This window comes from Caretta caretta, chromosome 7 (genome assembly GCF_965140235.1).
Source record: "Caretta caretta isolate rCarCar2 chromosome 7, rCarCar1.hap1, whole genome shotgun sequence".
In the NCBI taxonomy this organism is placed as follows: domain Eukaryota; kingdom Metazoa; phylum Chordata; order Testudines; family Cheloniidae; genus Caretta; species Caretta caretta.
In genome coordinates, this window is record NC_134212.1 from 108,286,861 (window position 1) to 108,308,093 (window position 21,233).

The following is a 21,233-nucleotide window of genomic DNA, read 5'->3' on the forward strand; positions in this document are numbered from 1 at the left end:
ATCAAATGATGATACTCTTACTCTCATTAAGTAATACCTTACTCCACAAGTAGTCTCAAAGATTTTAATGGGATTGGCCTACAATTTGAAAAAACTGGATCATCTTCAAGTCACGATTTTACATATTAACCATTTTAGCTGCACAGTTCATCCCATAGACAAAAGAATGTAAAAGCAATTTTTTGTAAGAACTTATGCTAGCTAAAAACATGTAAAAAGTCAGATAACAAGGCTATCAGAAACTGATGCACTTCTACAATTTCATGGAAACATCCACGTTGGCCAGTCACTGAACCAGTCAATGAGCAGGATTCAAACTCTGGAAATATACAGCAGTATAAAAAAAGCAATTTTTAATGTATGACAAACATGACTAAAACTCATGCTGTGTATGTGAATGACTGTTCTAATGCAATGAATTTATACATTCATTTGCTGCATATTTATGCAGATAAAACTAAAAAAGCAAAATATGAGTTATTTAGAAATATCAAAAGCTGTATATCCTATTATTATAAAACTGATCCATATTCCCAAAGTTTCTGGTGTTTGTAAGCTACCTCATCTTCTGTCTCAGACTGACAGTTTTAAATAGTAAAGACTATTTTGCACACCCTTCCAAATGAAATATACTGTGGTCTGCAGCAAAAGAGAAAATTCAAAACACATGAGCATTAGGTACTCTTGAGATCTCTCAGACCTGTTAATTCTTGTTCATCCATTCTAAAACATGTTGACTTCATAGTTGTCTCTAGAACTCTGATGCACCCATCATCTGATGCCAGGATCACTTTGTCTGAGGTACACCAATCCACATCCAGTATTCGGAAGTTGACATTTCTTCCACTTCTTAAACTGCTTACCATCTGCACCTTGAAACATTAAGACATTTTCTTATGTTAATCACACTGGTCAAGATTCTGTGTTGTGCCTCCCAGAGGCGTTTCACAGAACTCACAAGAACATTCCTCAGACATCATTCCTCGGGGAAAGGATTACAGGGTCATAGCCTACTCTGCCTGTGAAATCCATGGAGTTCAAGTGTCTATGGACCTCTGGAGGGAGGAATGCAATTCCAAATACGTAAGATGAATCCCAGAATTTTTAAGAGCATTTTCCCTAATACAGATTTTTCTTGCAGGAGGAGAAGCATGGCCAATGTTAATATAAGTGTCTGGCCTTCTCATATCCTCAAGTGAGTTAAAACCGAGCTCTGAAGATAAGACAACTTTACAATTCCATAAATGTAGATGTTCATTAAACTTTGATAAAGTTTTTGGAAGGGAGATTTTTCTACTTATAAGTGAGAGTTCAAAACAACATATACAACTCAAACTCACTTGAAGAGTAGTAAAATTGTACATTTCAATAGAGTGTCAGCTTTCATAATGAAAGGCATTTCTCAAGTGAAAACAGATTGAAAAAATTAAAAACGAAAAGTCCTTTGTGAAAGGCTGGGTAACTATTATACCAATGTCAGCAACAGATTAAGTATTATTTTAATCAGATTGCTTGGGCACCTGACAGTCTCTAATTCAGAGCAGCATATTTTGCACACACGGGAATACTGATAAGAAATAGATGTGCACCTCTTTTGTGTCCCAAACTTCAGCTCCATCAGTGTACATTGTTATCACTTTTTGATTTCCTTTCCCAGGGGCAAAGCGTATTTTTCTCACCCAGCTTCGGTGTGTGGGGATCCCCCTGGGGACAAAAGGACAACAGGTTCAATTTCATTCTCAGGAACAGATATGCCACAAGTTGTTAATATAAATTCTCCCTTAAACATTTACACTTTAATCCTGTATAAATTTGTAGAACTAAACTTCCAAGGCTACCTAAATAGATTAGCAAAAGCCCCACAAAATATCAAAAATTGACAGCGCTATTAAAAAAAAAAGTGGTCATGGGAGGGGAGAACATTTAATACTATTAGTTATCAAAATTTATAATGAAATAAGATTTCTTGGATTAAACATAACAGACAAGCTCTCTGCTTGGTGTGAATCATCATCAATTTCATTTAAGTCAGTGGAACAATACCAGTTTACACTAGTGAGAACATTCTATATCACAGAACCAGAAATTAATGGTGAATTTGGTATAAGTGATCATGACTTGATCACATTTATAATTTCTGAACCAGTGATGTATATACTTGATGCTTTAAAATGGCCAATTTCACAAAGCTGAAACCAATTATGAGCCAGATCAGCTGGGAAGAAGAATTTAATCAGAAAAATGTGAATGATAATTGGGAATGGTCTAAGGAAACTTTACTAGATGCCCAAAAAGCCACAATCCCACACTGAGGAAGACAGTCATATTGGTTAAAAAACAAAGACCTGGTTTAGGGGTAAGTGAAGGCAGCTATAAAAAAAAAATCATATAACAGATAGAAGAAAGGAGTGAGTTGATTACAATCTAGAAGTACCTATATGGGGAACAAATATTTGATAATGGGCTCTTCACTCTAGCAGAGAAAGGCACAAGAAGATCCAAAAGCTAGATATTGAAGCAACACAAATACAGACTAGAAATAAGGAGCAAATTTTAAAGAGTGAGAATAAATAAACAAAGGAGCAATTTACCAAGGGTCATGGTGGATTCTCCATCACTGGCCATTTAAAAATCAAGATTGAATGTTTTTCTAAAAGATATGCTCTCGGAATTATTTTGGGGGAAGTTTTATGGCCCGTGTTAGAGGTCAGACTAAATGATCACAAAGGTACCTTCTGGCATGGGAGCTGTAAATCTATTAACATGGCCCAATATCTCTCTGGTTAATCACTCTCTGCTAGGACATGACTGAGAATTTTCATTTTAAAAATACAATCTTGAATAGTTATCTCAGACAACACACAATCGTCTATTGCAGAGGGAAAAAAAAGAAATAAAAAAGTTTTACCTTTCCTTCATTTCATATGAATAAGTAAGATTTTATCCACACTCATACCTGGATACTCTTGCTTTCAAATCCCAGAAGTTTAAGTTTCCATCAACATCTCCGAGAACCAACGTATCTCCTTTCCATGCAATACAAGTAACGCTACCCATGCTTCCCTGCAAGTATTTCAGAAGAAGAATAAAACTGTAATTAATAGTAGCATACATCGGCATAAATGTATCAGTATGGATATTTCCTCTTTTTCCACAATAGATAAATCTAATGGGCCAAATTCTTCTCTGTTACAACAAAGAAATTCAGCGGAATTTAATGGAGTTGTTCTGGGTCAGAGAACAGAATCTGCCACATCATATTTTTGAAAACCTTTTGTCCTGAATGAAGTGTTTTGTATTTTCATTTTAAAGCAATGAAAGATTTGGAGTTTTAAAGCAATGAAAAGCTTTTGTGTCCCTAGCTGCATGTAAACCCCAAGCGACAGGACTGAACTATCAAACACTCACAGGACCAACAAACTATACTAGGAAATAGAAATAAGAGGATTCCAATTTGATAGATAAATTTATCTGAGCCTTCATGTTTGACGCCGGAAAGTGGCTGCACTTCAGAGAAGCAAAAAAATTGTTAAAAGGTCCCAAAAAAAGAGCTCTGACCCATTACAAATCTGAAGTGAACCCGAGCCCTTTCTGTTCAATTCACGATTTGAATGTCACTACAAAAGAAATTACAGCTGAACAAATGATTAACTTAAGAGAAACTCATACCAAGGTTAATTATTAGATGGCAACATTCAGTTTTTGAACACTGAAATATAACATGAAATTTTAATCTAAAATGATAAAAGCTGTAATTAGTCTGCACCTAGATATTAATATTTCTTGTTCTACAAATTGGTCTCAAGGTTTTTTTTTTTTTTTTTTTCAGGTCACAATGTAAAAACTATGATTGAAAAAGTGTTACGTGTAGCTCAGATAATGCATTTTCCAACCAATAATTCTGTTGTGCCCCAGAAGTAGGGAAAACGATGATCTAGTGGACAGGCTACCAGACTTGAACTCAGGAGACCTCAGTTCAATTCCTAGCTCAGTAAAGGCTTCCTGTGTGATCTTGAGCAAATCACTTAATCTGCCTATGTCTCAGATGGGAATCGCAGGGGTGATATGAAGACAAAATTCATTAGTGACTGTGAGGTGCTCAGATTCTATGGTGACGAGGTCCATGTAAGTATCTAGATAAATAGTTAGGTTTTCCACAAATTTATTGATATAAAAACAACCCATCATATAACATGAAAAGTGACATCCTCCAAACTTATGACTAAAAAGTGTCTGCAAACATTTTTCTCCTTGTTTGACAGGTTATAATGTATTATTTACCTGTAAAACTGTCTCTGAAGATAGGAGCTTACAAAAAAAAATATCCGAGATCTTGGGTCACTAAATCCATTGTCTGGCACAGACAGTGCCAATGCTTAAAGACTCCTGCCTCACTGTGGGTAGCAGCCATAAGCAAGAGACACACAGAGCTATGCGTAGTGTGTTATAGTCTCCAATGAGCCTTTTTCACTTCAACCATAACAGAGTCAGGGAACCTATATTCTAATTTGATTGTTATAACCTCTGTAAAGTGAAAGTGAGAACTAACAGTCATTTAATCTTCTAAAATAGGGGTTGTCAAGCTTTTTCATAATTTGGACTGCATCTTAAACTGTGTTATGGGCCCACATTCTTTCCTCTGACAATGATATGGAAAAGTAATTTTAGAAAAATATTTGAAATAGTTATAACTTCTTCTAATAAAATTTAGAAGCTGAAAACGAGGAGATTCAGCACCATACATCCGGTCAACTCTGCATGGACCATCAGCAAGGGTTCTATTTACCACTGTCTGTCATGAACCATAGCTTAGGGTCACTATTCAAAAATGATGAAGAGCTGGCCAAAACCAAGGCCATGCATCTGAACTTTGGACTGTCTGAAACCCAGATTTTGTGGCTTTAGCACACCTCTAGAAATAGGTCAGGGATTTGTGTGTATTTAAGTATCTTTATCCCAATATTTTGTATTTGCTTTACTCCTAAACATTTAATCTGTTGAGAGGTATTAATTAAGAGAAAAATAATTCTTAAGAGACATCTGGTCTGGAATACTTTAAAAAGTTTGTTCAGCATAATCCAGTAACATTAGACTTTCTAGTGAACTACTTTTATCTTGAGCTAAAACTCAAAGTATATGAAGAACATCTATAAAATTGTTCTGTCCTAGTCAACTTGTAATGCTCAGATATATTTTAAAATTGCTGTCTAAGTTACCAGACATAAATATCATACACTATCTGTATGATTATATGGGTAACTTGTTTGTATTGTTATAGCTATATATACATGCACAAAATATACATAAATTAAAAAAATATTTCAGGAGACCTCTGTCTTTAAAATTGCTTTGTTTATGTAATGGCAGGTAAAAACTCACCACCTATTTCCTAAATTCTGCAAATGTACTCTGAAAATACATAATTTTTCATTAAATCCCAAGGAAAAGAAATCACACAATAAAACAGCAATTTTTCCATTGTTTTTTTCTATCCCCTGTGCCCAAGTCTGCTCTAAATTATTTACTAAAGCCATCAAAGACTGGATCCTTAATACCTGGTCTCTCTTTGTGAAAGCTGCCACTATCTCTGAAAACAGACAACCTGTCACATGGAACAGAATGATTTTTGTAATATTTTGACTGCTGACCTAAACAAGGAGAATGGGATAATAAAATGAGTAACATTTAACAATGTTACTTAAATGTTTTGAAATGTATAGGATAAGAGGTGTCAAATGGAGAAATATTCGGGTTCCTAAGGTTGCAACATGTATTTTTAAGAAGCAGTCTGAAGACAAACAGGTTTTTTAAATAGATAGGGTGTAAGTACCTGCAGGGCAAGCTCCATTAACTGTTCAACAAGGAAGACTTCATCTTTCCTAGAGCAAACCAATTACTTTAGGAGTCACAGGAGAGAGTGATCTTGGATTTCAATCCTTTTCAGAGTCTATATTGCCAACTATACCATGAAACTTTTGCCTAGTAAGACTGACTACTAGCGACTGGGGGCTAACCTGAGAATGTCACATGTCACTTATAGTTATGAGGGGTTGTAGAGATCATTGGTTTAGCCACTAAATCACTGCATAAAGGTTGTACATGAACTTTATTTTTTCTGTCCCATGAAGAAAAAAAATTAAGACGTGGCTATTGAACCATAGGATATTATTGTGTGCTCCTTACTAAGGCAAATTTGCATTCACTTCAGCAATAGGCCCTTAAGTAAGTAGTAATGCACATGCTATTAGCAAAAAGAACAATCCAACAGAACATCTGCAGCCTAAAATATCTTAAGAATGAAAATAAAAATAAATGGAAATTCATTGCCACTACATATCTCCGATTCAAATATAGAACTATGACCAGTAACAACATTTTGTACTTAGGCATGCCACTATAAGCTAAATTCAATCAAGTCTTGGTTCAAGTTAAAGCTCAAACATTTTCCCTATCCTAAACCCCATCACATGCATTTAACATGCAGCACTGCACAATTGTTTAGCAGCATGTGATAGTGTTTTGGGCAAAAGGTAGGCTTCACTTTCTTGTGAAGGAATAGTTACTGGCCACTACCAGAGGAACGCTACCAGAACTGATCGACGAGTAATCTGATCTAGTGTTGCAAATCTTGTATTCCAGGGCTATGACTGATGTACCGGTCCCCACTGAAAATGAGAAAACAGACTTAGACCCCAATCCCACAAACACTTACACAGGTGCTTAAATTTTTACATATGTGAATAATTCCCCTGAGCTAAATAGGGCTGTTACTACATTTAAAGTTATTTATATGTGTTTACAGAATCAAGGCTAAATATGTTCATATTAAATGCAATTAAACATTTAGTGAAACGTTAAGGATGAATGGTTAAATCACAAGTCACACAATGCACAAACTAAGGCTCCAACAGAAATATCAACCTGTTCATTTTGAACATCTTGTATGTTTACTGCCATGCATCTTATGACAAATATATAATGTACACATTTAAACAGAAAAACGGGAATACTACATGTCCAAGTTAACTTTGCTGTTGGAATATCAGAATCATAGTCAGGAAGTGTAAAAATTAACTGTGCAGCCTTTAATGTTGCATAAATATTTTTTTTAACCTTTATTTTCCTTGTGATTTTTAAAAGTAATAGAAAGAGATCTCATGCTTAAGAGTCAACTTTTCAAAGTTGACACATCATCACCCTGGTCAGGTCTTATGGGGAAAGTGTGCAATTATATCACAAAATGGGCAGGGCTTCATTAGGCTCGGTTTAAAAAAATCCAAATGACCAAAGATGCCCAACACCCGCTCCATACATCCCACTCTATCCAAAAAAAAAAAAAAAGGTCTCAGAAATGCTTTATAAATACAAACTATTTAAAAAGTGTTTCCACCCTCAAACGAAGCAAAGGCGCCAGTGCTCACTGAGGACCATGGTTACACCACATTTGAAATTTAATTTCAGCTGTTTTTGTTGTCTTGTCTGAAAGAATATGCCCCCATTTCCCCACAAAGCAGTGGAACAAAGTATCTGCAAAATCAAAATTAGCTGAAAGTATTTTGCTCAAAAATTAAAGAAAAAAATCTCTCATGTGAAAAACATGCATAGAATTTTCAAAACATGTGCTGCTTTTTTGGGTTATGTTAATTGGGCAAACAATGGAAATAGTTTTGTTATCTATAGCAGTTGCTATCAGATGCCTACTATATGATCAAATTGGTTAATGCCTGGTCTCATCATACATAGGTGAAACTACTGTTTTCTTCAACCGAATATGATAGTGTATACCTGTACAGAAGTCTAAGAGAGACACAAAACACATTCTATAGCTAGCATAAATGGACTGTTTTCCTTTTTCCAAATGCTGTATTTACTATTTCCATAAGAATTCAGACACCTTCAACATCTGCATTCAGCTTCCCTCGTTTACGTACTATTATGCAAAACAGGGACACAATGAACAAAAAATCCTCCATTGTTCTTTCCAAGTAAATATAGTGATCACATATATAACAAATTAACGCGCTCTTGTAAATAAGAGCACTGTTTGAATATTTACATAAAATCATATAGTCCTACAAAATTGTAAGTGTCCTTTTTTTAAAGCCAGTAATTTTAGTTTATGTTTTACATCTTATATTTTTGGTTTCATGTTTCCAATTATTGATTTCTGGTAAATATTTGCCATTAAAATGCATATCCCTATTAATATTAATGTCATGCTATTTTCTGCAACAGTAAATATGAAAACAAACGACAGCACTGATGAGACAAAAATATCGAACTCACATCAGGTGGAATTCTTGCACCGTCTTTTACCGAGTTTCCCTCCACCGTGAGATGATAAACCTGCCCATCGGTATCTGTAAACACGAAGTGCTCTCTGGCAGAAATGTTCTGACTCAGCTCAGATTTACTTTCGGCCTCCTGTAATAAGCTTTAAGAGAAAGATAATAAGATAAAGGTGACCTTTCTTTTTCTTGAAATGGATATAAGAGGTTGTGACCCCAATCAACAAATACATAAAAATAGACAGTAGATTGGTAGGGAGTATTTTCCCTGAGAATTGTCTACATAAATCCTGAAATAACAAATTGGTTTATACACTTATTACAGTTAACAAGTGGCAAATTAAAATTTGACTTCAAGAAGTAGGCCACTAAAGGATGTTGTTAAAGTCTGTTGAGATAACTTTTCTTGCTCAGCAGTGAAATCAAGGGACCATGTTCAAGTGCTAGACTCTGGCCCATTCTTTGGCTCCTTTGTGCTGTTCAAATGGCACAAAAGAGCCTGCAAAGTTGCTTTAACGGGACAGCTCAAGGTACCTCCATCATGGGAGAGCATCTGGATGGCATGTACCAAACAGCACTATTAACGAGTGACAATCTGTAGAGTAAGAGAACTTATCTGAAGAATAACTGATGTATTACCATATCATACGAGACAGTGATGGGCAATACCTGATCACAGAAGATTCTACACTGCTAAGTTCTGTATCAGACACAACCGTCTGTCGGGCCATGGCTTCACGAGCTGCAAGCTGTTTCTTTTTCAAGCTCTTCAAGTTATGAGTAGGTGACCATTCCTGTGAGAATTTTTAATTAGGAAAATGGAAAATATGTCCCTTTTACTTCCTAGTTTTATTGATTAATAATTATGATGCCAATTACAGATTTATTTTTATGAAAAAAAACCCCAAACCTATGTTTTAGAAGGGCATCTTTTCAAAATAGGGTTCCCTCCTTAATAGCCTAGTTTGTGAGAGAAGAGTAGGGGTGGGGAGATAGGTCAGACTGTGTTTGTAGACTAGAGAAATACAAAAAACAATCATATTATTTCAAGATATACAAATTTAATAACCATTTACATTTCAAATGAGAAGCAACAGATTGGATTCCTTACCAAAGCAGTCACGGTAGGGAAGTTTTTTGACATTTCTCTAAGAAGAGTACACGTCCTGACATCCCAGAGTTCCAGAGGCTTGTCTTTAAACACTACAGCTAAGTACTGCCTGAAATAAATGAGACCTTTATTACATTCCAGTTTATTTTTTAAGTATTTTGTTTTCTACCTTTTCTTACTGGCATCATGTTGCTGATGTGTGCATCTGTGTGGGGTTTTTTATTATTATTATTTTTTTTAATTTTATTTTTAAAGTAGAAGGCGAAAACACACTGAACAAATTTAGACTTGCCCCGATCTCGCAACAAGTTCTGTGGAACTGGACTGCTGCACCCATTCAGAACCCCTCTGACTTTTCTCATGGGAACAAATGTCTAGATTTCATTACAGAATTAGAAACTAAATGATCCAAAACTTCTGGTCACTATCATAGTTTAGTAGTGCATGGTATGTGTGAATTACTTTTGAAAACTGTTGCAAAAACTGATACATAAACTTATATTACCATTTCCTGATATATATACATCCATAAACCACAATTAATTTTAAAACATTGTTATCATAAGGTTCCTGACATATATGGAGACTAATGAGAAGAAGAAAATTTGAATTAAAATGTGAATTTGTTAAACTTGATGCTGTTGCAACAATCTCTTACCCAGCCAATCCAGGATCTATACTACACAGTAAATATTGATTTTTTTAGATTTAAATGAAAGAACTTTTCATTTCTAAATCCGTCTGCTAAAGCAAAGAAGAGCTGGTAGTAGTATATACTGATTTGACAAAAACTCATTTACCCGAGATAAATGTTTAGCAGACTCTCATTGTACAAATATTAATACAAGAAAACATAACTGTGTTTACAGATTAGCTACCTAAATGGGCTTTTAAAAATACTTATTCTGCTATTCTGATTTTGTTCTAGCATAATAAAATGAGGATAATCTGATCTCAAGACTACCTAGCTATAGAATTTATGCTCTCCCCCTACTGAAGATAATATTCTGCTGAGAACAAGGCTAGATTGTAAGGTCTTCATATTTGAATGCTTATTATATAATGAAAGTTGTCTGCTATATTAAACAAAAAATCTATAATAAAACATTTTATAGAATTATATTGAATCCAATATTGTTTAAATTATATTTACAAAGAAAGAAAAAAATCAGAAGACTTCACACCATAGTCCTGCAGTACATGGACATGGAATCTTCTAACTACTAATTCATTTGCCACTTTTGCCTTCCAAAACGTTATTCTTAAGGAATTTCCTGCCTTCATCCTGTGGAGAATTACAAGTCTCTAGTCCAGGATCTTTGCCTTCCCATAAGGGCATGTGCAGGTGCAGAGAAACCCTTCTAGAGTTAACTCCCTGTGTTCTGGGCAGTTTTCTGTCACACCACAGTTTGCAATTGACTTTTGCAAAGTAACTTTTTATGACTTGGATACACGCTGTTTCCTTGTTTTTTTCACATTGTACATTTTAAAAGTAAAATTCACACTTTAATATTCTGTAAGCTATCAACTCTACCTTCTCCCTCAAACCGAAGGTATTATAGCCTCTTTCCTAACCCATCTTAATCTCTTGCCAGTCTAACTGTTCCTTTTTGGTCTCATCTAATAATCGTCAACATCTTCAGACTGAACCTGCTAATTTGTAATTGTGGTGGCAATTTCAGGGCCTAACTGTGTTAAATGCTGTGCAAAACACAGGAAGATCGATGTGCAACCCTGACCTTCTGATTTTATTTAAGGTTTAGATTCTAAAAAGACCTTGAAACTCATGGAGAAACCCAAACTCTGAAAAAATATTTCATAACAACCATTCTCTAGTGGCCCTGGACATCAAAATACAACTATTAGACGAAAATCCTCCTTAATTATTCTAGCCACCCAATGGGATTTTGAAGTTTGTGAAAACATCCATTACACAAATATTCACATTTTAATAAAAGCCTACAGTAACAAACATATGTTAAAAATAGATTATTTCCTTTGATTAATTTGCATATTCTTTTCCACCTTTTCCTTGTGCAGAGTCTTTCCTCATCCCAGTTTACTTCTGTCTGTTACAAGCATCTCCTGAAAATTCAATACTAGATAACACGAGCTTTACAAGGCTAATCTACTTACTTCAAATGAGACACCTTTATCATTTCAATGGCTGGTTCATCATTGCCTCTTTCCCCACGAAATGCAATGCTCCTGCCTAGAATACAGAAGTTATATGGGGAAAAAAAAGAGAGGGGAATAAAAAATAGTAACCCCAAAGAAGTAAAACCCCTGTAATTGACCTGTCACATCCCCTGCTTCTCTATTCACATTGTTATTCATCTTTTATTTGCCTTCAAGACACTAAAACATAATATACTCTCTATTACCTGAGAAAATACCCCACAACAATCTTACTTCCAGAGTGGAACAACTGGAATTAATGCATGATTGGAATTATGCAAATACTGACATCTCAGCGAGTTAGTTGAGTTGTGGCTCACAGACAATATTTCATATCTATTTAATGACTGCTCCACGAGGAAACCTTGAATGGATTTCAATTTTCATACCAAAAACATATTCTCCCCTTGTATTTTTTAACTCCTTTTGAATATAAGAAATGTATAAGTATTTCTCAAATGAAGTATTAACTTATTTGCACTCAGTGAATCACTGCATTCCTGATGGCTTGTATGTGTAACTTTCAAAACGAAGTGATCACTGCTGAATACCAATAATGAAACTTGCTGTCCTTTCTCAGCAAAACTTTATATTACCTATACAACTGTCTAGTGTCATAGACTTAAAGGTGTTTTAAACAAAAGTGGCCCAGCCAACTCACAGTGCCCTACCCATAGGGTCAGATGAGGAGGCATGGGATATTGGCGGAGGAGGGGGCGCATCAGATGGACAGAGTGGGGCACACAGGGCTGCTGGGGAATCACACAGACTGAGGTTCAGAAGGGCTAGTGTGGGGGACAGATTGGAGCAGAGGCACAGGAGCTTGTGAGGTGACATTGAGCCAGGGGCTAAATGGGAGTGGGGGTGCAGGGTCACATGGAGACAGGAGGGAGTGGGGGTGCAGGGACACACAGGGGCAGATGTACCCGACTGAATGGGAGAGGCTGGGGTCAGCCAGGGTCTGCATGGGGGAGGCTCCCCAACTCCCTAACAATCCCTCACCCTGAAAAAAACACCTGTTCCATACTTCTCCTACTCCCACACCCAACAACCCTCCAGGTTCACTCCGAGGCTCCTGTCCAGCAATTACTTCCCTCTCTGTTGGCTCCTCTCTCATCCCTGACTCCGCCAAGCCTTTGCATTGAGAGGTGCAGAAAATATGTTTCTGTATTGTAGTTTAAATGAATTATTACTCAAACTTCCATATTAAATATGCTTAGTAAGGAATCTGTCAAAAAAAAAAAAAACATTTCCTGAATCTTTTTTGTTGTCTGTATTGTTACAGACATACTTGCTGACAAGTATTTTGAAATAAATTTCCAAAATAATTGAAACCGGCATGGTTATATTCTGTTATTTTGACAAATAAAATACGCAGAATTTTGTGTGCAGAATTTTTAATTTTTTGGTGCACAATTCCCCCAGAAGTACTTTTCCTATGGTTGCAGACTTCCTCCTTAGTTAAAATAGCCAAACATGTATGGGGTATATGAAGTCAGCAGTGAATCATAAGCAATAGAGCAAAAAGTCTGCCTGTGTGGAATATTAAAGTTTGTTTTCTTCATAACTGAAAAAATACCTTCAGGTTCTCTAAACATTCATTATTAATAAACTAAAGATATAACGGCAACTTTAGCAAAAGGCACAACTGGGCTACATTTTTTCAACCCTCCATGCAGACTCTTTTTCTAGTGCTTACAGGTCTACTGATAAAATAGTAAATTGGGAAGTCCATGACTGCTACTCTAGGAAGCTACTAAAGGGACAAAAGGGGAAGGTTAGTCATTGTCAGCATCTGATAAAATCACAGCTAATTCAGTTTACTTGAGAACATAGCTGCTTATGGAAAGCTTGAGTCTTTTTATTACTTTTTTTTTTTTTTTTTTGAAGTTGATGTTACTATTTAGGAATTTCTGTAGAATAAAAAGTTTAGTGGAAACCAAATTTCTTTTAGCTATAATGTCACAAATATATTTTCCACTTCTTTTCTCCTTACTGCTCATTTGGTTTTATAAAAGATTAAAAAAAATGCAATAGCAAAGTTAGATAAACAGCTATTTTGTGCAATGCCTTAGAAGTGCTTATAAAATTAGAAAAGTACTTTTATATCATTTTAAAAGCTGTTGCATGCTACATAAAGTAAATTAGAATTATTGGTGTGTTACAAAACTCAGGGTCTTCAATCAGAAATTAAATGGTTCTAGGTTTATACATTTTAAAACAATTTAAAATTAGTGAAAGTGCTTCCCATTCCTAGAAACTCTCTAATCTTCCAAATTAAATTTCTCTGTATTGTGCAACCGTTAAACTCAAAGATCACAGATGCATTTTTCACCCACCTGAGCCCTCGGTGTTTGATAGTTTGACAACTAGGCCAAAGAGCTTTCAACAGACAATTTACTAACAAGCTGATTAGAAAGAACTTGCAATGCATTGTTTTAAACTGTCTCAACTCTCCACAACTTAGTGTTAAAATATCTATTACATATATACAGCAAGTTTATTTTCAAAAAGTATTTTTAAATAATAACCTTATATAAAAACCAAGAATGAACATTAATTTCAGTAGAATATCAGCTTATAATGTAGCATCATACATGTGTCACAAACTAGATTTTTACTTTAAAGTAAAACTATACCATAAACCATCACATTTTGGGGTATCATTTGTTTCCCCAGTAACTTTGATATCAAACATGCTTATTTTGTAAGTAGGGAGTTAATGGCAGAGGGATCTTCAATGGACTGTAGGGGACGTTCGCAGTGCCCAGGGGAGGGGCGGATACAAAAGCCCATGCATGGTGGAGTGGCTGCCCTCTCCACTCCCAGCTCCACTGTCTTCCCACTGGCTGACAAACCAACTAGCCAGTTGGCTCTTGTGGGCCACCACCTGCCTATTTTAAGCCTCTTGTGCCTGCCAGCAACCATGTTCATTGCTGGCCTGAATGGATAAGGTAAAAGGGACCAACTTTTCAGAGTTAAAGGAGATCCAGGATTTTTCTGGTTGTCCTTTTGCCTGTGGGGAAAAAGGAGAGACCTGAAGTCTTTGCAGACTGAGGCCCTCTCTTGGTAACCTCTACTGCCCCACAAGTGGCAGGAGGTAGAGATTCAGAAGTGAGCTCAGTCCTAAGGGTGAGCCTAAGTGGGTCTACTATGAGTTACTGGTTATATGTAGGGCTGTTAATTAATCGCAGTTAAGTCACGCGATTAACTACAAAAAATTAACTGTGATTAAAAAAATTAATCATGATTATTCGCACTGTTAAACAATAGAATACCAATTGAAATGTATTAAATATTTTGGATGTTTTTCTACATTTTCAAATATATTGATTTCTATTACAATACAGAATACGAAGTGTACAGTGCTCACTTTATATTATTTTTATTACAAATATTTGCACAGTAAAAATAATAAATAAAAGAAATAATATTTTTCAATTCACCTCACACAAGTACGGTAGTGCAATCTCTTTATCGTGAAAGTGTAACTTACAAATGTAGATTTTTTTGGGTACATAACTTCACTCAAAAACAAAACAACGTAAAATTTTAGAGCCTACAAGTCAACTCAGTCCTACTTCTTGTTCAGCCAATTGCTAAGACAAACAAGTTTGTTTACATTTACAAACCTGGCTGCTTCTTATTTACAATTTCACCTGAAAGCAAGAACAGGTGTTCTCATGACACTTTTGTAGCCGGTGTTTCAAGGTATTTACGAGCCAGACGTGCTAAACATTCATATGTCCCTTCACGCTTCGGCCACCATTTCAGAGGACATGCTTCCATGCTAATGAAGCTCATTAAAAAAATAATGCGTTAATTAAATTTGTGACCGAACTCCTTAGGGGGAGAATTGTATGTCTCCTGTTCTGTTTTACACACATTCTGCCATATATTTCATGTTATAGCAGTCTCGGATGATGACCCAGCACATGTTTGTGGTAAGAACACTTTCACAGCAGATTTGACAAAACGCAAAGAAGGTACCAGTGTGAGATTTCTAAGGAAAGCTATAGCACTCTACCTAAGATTTAAGAATCTGAAGTGCCTTCCAAAATCTGAGAGGGATGAGGGGTGGAAAATGCTTTCAGATTCTTAAAAGAGCAACACTCCAATGCAGAAACTACAGAACCCGAACCACCGAAAAAGAAAATCAACCTTCTGCTGGTGGCATCCGACTCCGATGATGAAAATGAACATGTGTCAGTCCGCTCTGCTTTGGATTGTTATCGAGCGGAACCCATCATCAGCATGGACGGATATCTTCTGGAATGGTGGTTGAGGCATGAAGGGACATATGAATCTCTAGTGCATCTGGCACGTAAATATCTTGCGACGCCAGCTACAACAGTGCCATGTGAATGCTTTTTCTCACTTTCAGGTGACATTGTAAACAAGACGTGAACAGCATTACCTCCTGCAAATTGTAACCAAACTTGTTTGCCTGAGCGAATGGCTGAAGTAGGACTGAGTGGACTTGTACGTTCTAAAGTTTTGCATTGTTTTATTTTTGAATGCAGTTATTTTTCTCCATAATTCTACATTTGCAAGTTCAGCTTTCATTATGAAGACATTGTACTACAGTACTTGTATTAGGTGAATTGAAATATACTATTTCTTTTGTTTTTTACAGTGCAAATATTTGTAATCAAAAACAAATATAAAGTGAGCACTGTACACTTTGTATTCTGTGTTGTAATTGAAATAAATATATTTGAAAATATAGAAAACATCCAAAAATATTTAAATAAATTGTATTCTATTATTGTTTAACAATGCGATTAACCACGATTAATTTTTTTAATTGTGAAAAAAAATTTAATTGCTTGACAGCCCTAGTTATATGGTATGGGAATCATTAAGAAAGGGATTAATAATAAGACAGAAAATATCACGTTGCCTCTACATAAATCCATGGTATGCCCACATCTTGAATACTGAATGCAGATGTGGTCGCCCCATCTCAAAAAAGACATATTGGAATTGGAAAAGGTTCAGAAAAGGGCAACAAAAATTATTAGGGGTATGGAACAGCTACCATCTGAAGAGAGATTAATAAGACGGGGACTTTTCAGCTTGAAAAAGAGATGACAAAGGGAGGATACGATAGATGCCCATAAAATCATGACTGGTGTGGAGAAAGTAAATAAGGAAGTGTTATTTACTCCTCTCATAACACAAGAACTAGGGGCCACCAAATGAAATTAATTGGCAGCAGAAAAGTATTTTTTTTTCACACAGCGCACAGTCAACCTGTGGAACTCCTTGCCAGAGGATGTTGTGAATGCCAAGACTATATAACAGGGTTCAAAAAAGAACTAGATAAATTCATGAAGGATAGGTCCATCAATGGCTATTAGCCATGATGAGCAAGGTGGTGTCCCTAGCCTCTGTTTGCCAGAAGCTGAGAATGGGTGACAGAGGGCAGATCACTTGATGATTGCCTGTTTTGTTCATTCTTTCTGGGGCACCTGGCATTGGTCACTGTTGGAAGACAGAATACTGAGCTAGATGGACCTTTGGTCTGACCCAGTACGGCGGTTCTTATGTATGGTAGGAGCCCTGTAACCCTCCACTAGACTCAGTTAAATGTCTGATATGTGACAGCAGGGGTTGGGGATACATAACACCTCTTCCCACTGTTAAAATAACAAAGTTGTGGCTTGCTGTTTAAAATCTATTCTGCGTGTCTGTCGTTCATGTGCCTGTGTGTCCTGATCAAAGAACCTTTTCTTGTTTATAAACCAATAGCTCTATAAACTCAGATTGGGATCCGAAAGTTGAGTTCTGCTCTTTCAAATAAGGTCACAGGCTCTTTAGGCCAAATTCTGCTCTCAGTGACCTGGCGTATAGTACAATAATTATGCATTCACTGATGTGTATCATTAAAGGGTTCGGCACCATTTCAGCTGCACATGGCATAAATGCAAGTTTAGATCAAGACAAACCACTTTCAGCACCATTTCAGAAATCCATGGATAAAATACATCTGGAGACAGTCTTATCCATGGCTACATAACAACTGGTGCTCAACATGTTTTGTCTTGGCTGACGCAGTGCTGACTCTGTTGCTGATAAGTGGTAATTCTTCTAGGTTGGACCAAACCAGAGATATTTGTGCAAACCTCCTACCTTCAGTAAGTTTGCACAGATCTGACAGGCACTTACCCCTGTGGTTGGACAAGGAAGAACAGAATCAGCTCAATTCCTTTTAGTTATGTTATCTCTGCCATGACAACAGGATAAAGCATAATTTATTTGTCACTGAAGTCAGATACAAATCTGGGTATGCCCCAACAAGCAATTCTGTCACAGCCACTTTCCCAAGCATAATCTATACAGATGTCTCACGAGAGACTAACCTGTTGGAAGATCAACCAGCTGCAGTTCATTCCTTACCAATCCCAAATTGTTGGGCGTTGATGTGGCAAAGGAAAGAAAACCAGTCAAGCTTGTCCACTCAATGCCCCTGTCACCAGAATAGAATACATGGAGCATATTAGCAGAAATTTTTGAGAGCCTAGAAAATGTTCTAGATTAGTGCAGAATTACTCTATAGCTTATTCTACACTTTGAAACAAATACATAGCTAATTTTCTATATTTTACAGAAACTTTTTTATTTAAACAAAATGTGAAAAGCAGGATACATGTGCATTTACATGTATGATAAAAATAAAAAAAATGCAGTTATCAAGTGATATTAATGCAAGATCTTTATTTTCAAACAGCGTTAGACACAATTTTCTTGACACAGTCTCTTGTTGGGTCAAGAAGACGTTTTGATCGAGGAACAGTAGGAAAGTTTTGCCCAAAATCTCAAGCTATGGCTGTAACTACAGGGAGCAGAACATGTTCACCACAGTGTAGAAGTGGGCCATAAATGTAGGCCATATGAAACCCAGACGTTTGATATGAGAACATCCTGTTCTATCTGGCACACAAAGTTGTGTGGGTAAACAGATCAGTCCAGGACAGCCAGGATGGATTTGCATGCTTCTAAGCAGCCAGGAATTAGTAGAGGTGGTAACATTCCCTTCCTATCAACATCAAGGACACAGGAAGAGAGAGGAGAGAGTGAATAACCAAACAGATTTGAAAAATGCCCCATACAACAAGTATGATGACCTGACAAACTCCAGTCTCATGTAAACATGTAACATTTTGTGTTTGCATATCAGCAGTTAGTATATTATAGGGAATATTCTGAAATGGTTGGGAGGTGGATTAGGAGGCCCAACAAAACTTTGTTGTTGCCAAATTCTATTCTATGATTTAATTTAATTGTATTATTTCTTCAAAAGTTGTTGTACATTATAGAAACACCACAGAGTAATTATAATTCATTATTATTCCCAGTGGCCATTTTCAGTCATCTTTAAAAGAACAGAAGCATGTTCTAGATTTTTAGTCATCAGCTCAGACTTATCAAATAAGTATTAGTTTTACTGCTGTTCCCTTTTATGCCATTTGGCCATCTGTCCATGTTAATAATGATCTACTGCATCCCATGACACCCAGATTAACTAAGAATTTCCCTCCCTTTATAAATGCTTGCACTGCCGAAGCAATATAATTATTTGTTATTGTCATATGCATATATTAACCAATCTTGAAGAAACTAATAATTCATTGCACTAATTAAGACAACTGTTCTAGTTTTAATACAGCAAATCAGTAATGACGTCTCATTTGCTGGAATATTTCCTTTCTACAAAACTTTGTCATAAAACTACTATCCATTTATCTGATGTAATTAAGAGTTACACTAAGCTGGTTTTGTAGACTACATCTATTTGTTAAAATGTAAGGTTCATGGATTTTGTATAAATAGCACTTTTTAGAAGCTATTTTACCATTAAAGTCTATAGCTCTGATCAATGCGCACTTTCAAGGGAAATGAAGATTTTGATCACTGGAGTTATAAGTTCTTACAGTTTTTAAATCCTTAGGTGGATAACAAGCTGAATCTAGCCAGGGAAGGAATACTGTCACTTTACAGTAGACTTATTATCACAAAGAAAAGAAAGCCAAAATTAATGTGATTTTCAACCCCAAATTTTTATTTTTTCCCACACACTTTGATTTTTTTATTTTTTATTTTTTCCACACACTTTGCTGACAAAATCAGTTTGTGCATTTAAGGTGCCAACATGTAAGAATCTCAGTAATGGTAACAAAATATTTCCTTTGAGGAAGGTTAATAAAGAGAAGCTGAAAAGGTGCTGAATTTAATATGCCCCAACAACACTTTCAGCAAAACTGTATCCATTGCCTTGTATATAGGCAAGGCGTCTTCCTGCTTTTTTTCATAGGTATTTGACCATTATGAGAGAGAATGGACGCAATGTGTGGAATTTTTTTTATTAATGGGTATCTAAAATTAAGTTATTATCAATTTCGCATCAGAACATAATTAAAGCATTTAATCAATTTAATCTTTATATCATTTAAAAATAAATTCTTCACTAAAATTCAACATTTATGACTTCCGAATTAGTATTTTTACCTAGAGTAATAGAATGCTAATGCATTAACTCAAAATTGATTTATAGTATATCATATATTACATATAAATGAATCATTGGAAAGGACAGCTCTTGCTTTTCTAAACTGAAATATGGCGAAGTGAAAGCTTCACATTGATACTTGAATCCAATACATATTATGCCAATTCTGGTCATTCGGAGCATAACTGTCCAACACAAAACTAGCAGTTTGACATTGTCCAACAGCAGCTCAGCAAAATATTTCTAGAAATCCGTGGACAAGCTATTGGAAATTAATTTTCATAATTGTGACAGAATTCTCTCTTCTGAAATGTGTCAAACACCTGAAGAGAATACTAGTTAGGCTTCAATGCCATCAGGAACCAGCAAAGAACACAGTATGTTTCTACGTAGTACATTTTCATGCGATGTAAGCTGGGAGTAGAGAGAGGAGTAAAATACCATTCTCAAAGAGCCACTGTATCTCAAATGACAAGCAGACTATCACTATACAAGTTGTTTGCCCACACCAGTATAAGTTGCCCTCCATTTTATTCTCTAATCCAACATTAAAAACCCAGTATACAATAGTGCCATGTTTGAGGAAGCAGTATCATCTTTTTGCTTCGTCTGACTGTGGAAGGTTTAGTAATATGAATAATAAATAACTGTTCAACACAGATAAGTTTAATTACATGCCTTGAATAAAATACATTCAGAGATTTTAGCTAGCAGTCTTTCCACAAAAACATACATATTTGCAAAATTAAAACCCAAAGGGTATTTACATGCATATCTTCTACAAGAACACTTCCATTCTCCAAAAAAATTAACCATTATTATTTGTATTGCAGTAGCACCTAGAGACCAGAGTTGGCATCAGGCCCCCATCATGTTAGCACAGTACAGACGTAAAAGAAAGACCGTTCCCATGCCAAAGTGCTCCAAACTTTAATTCAGCTATTTTCTAGAGGGCACTGTAAGCTAGGTTGGCGCTTCGCTGCATGCTAATATGCTATCTATTATAAGTGGAGTGCATGGGATGTCTTTCTCTAAATTGTACATTTTCAGTTAAAAAAAAAAATCAGAAACCTTTACCTATTTTAGAGATTAAGTAAGAGTTCATACTAAAGGAAAATTTCCTGTATTCCAGGCATTTTAATTC

At 35.9% G+C, this 21,233-nt stretch overlaps 1 protein-coding gene across 5 annotated transcripts in view; it reads right to left on the bottom strand.

Annotated features, from left to right (window-relative positions):
* WDR11 (WD repeat domain 11) overlaps window positions 1–21,233 on the bottom strand; it is a 74,507-nt gene that overhangs the window by 14,993 nt on the left and 38,281 nt on the right. For all 5 annotated transcript variants that reach the window (XR_007357547.2, XM_075131054.1, XM_048857201.2 and 2 more), the window contains exons 12-19: window positions 17,943–18,049; window positions 11,536–11,611; window positions 9,400–9,508; window positions 8,958–9,082; window positions 8,287–8,434; window positions 2,957–3,063; window positions 1,590–1,704; window positions 701–872 (exon numbers count right to left, since the gene is read on the bottom strand). Coding sequence is in view for 4 of the 5 variants with exons in the window: in XM_075131054.1 (XP_074987155.1) it covers window positions 701–872; window positions 1,590–1,704; window positions 2,957–3,063; window positions 8,287–8,434; window positions 8,958–9,082; window positions 9,400–9,508; window positions 11,536–11,611; window positions 17,943–18,049 (959 nt within the window). In the remaining variant the exon portion in view is untranslated. The remainder of the gene's footprint in view (window positions 1–700; window positions 873–1,589; window positions 1,705–2,956; window positions 3,064–8,286; window positions 8,435–8,957; window positions 9,083–9,399; window positions 9,509–11,535; window positions 11,612–17,942; window positions 18,050–21,233) is intronic.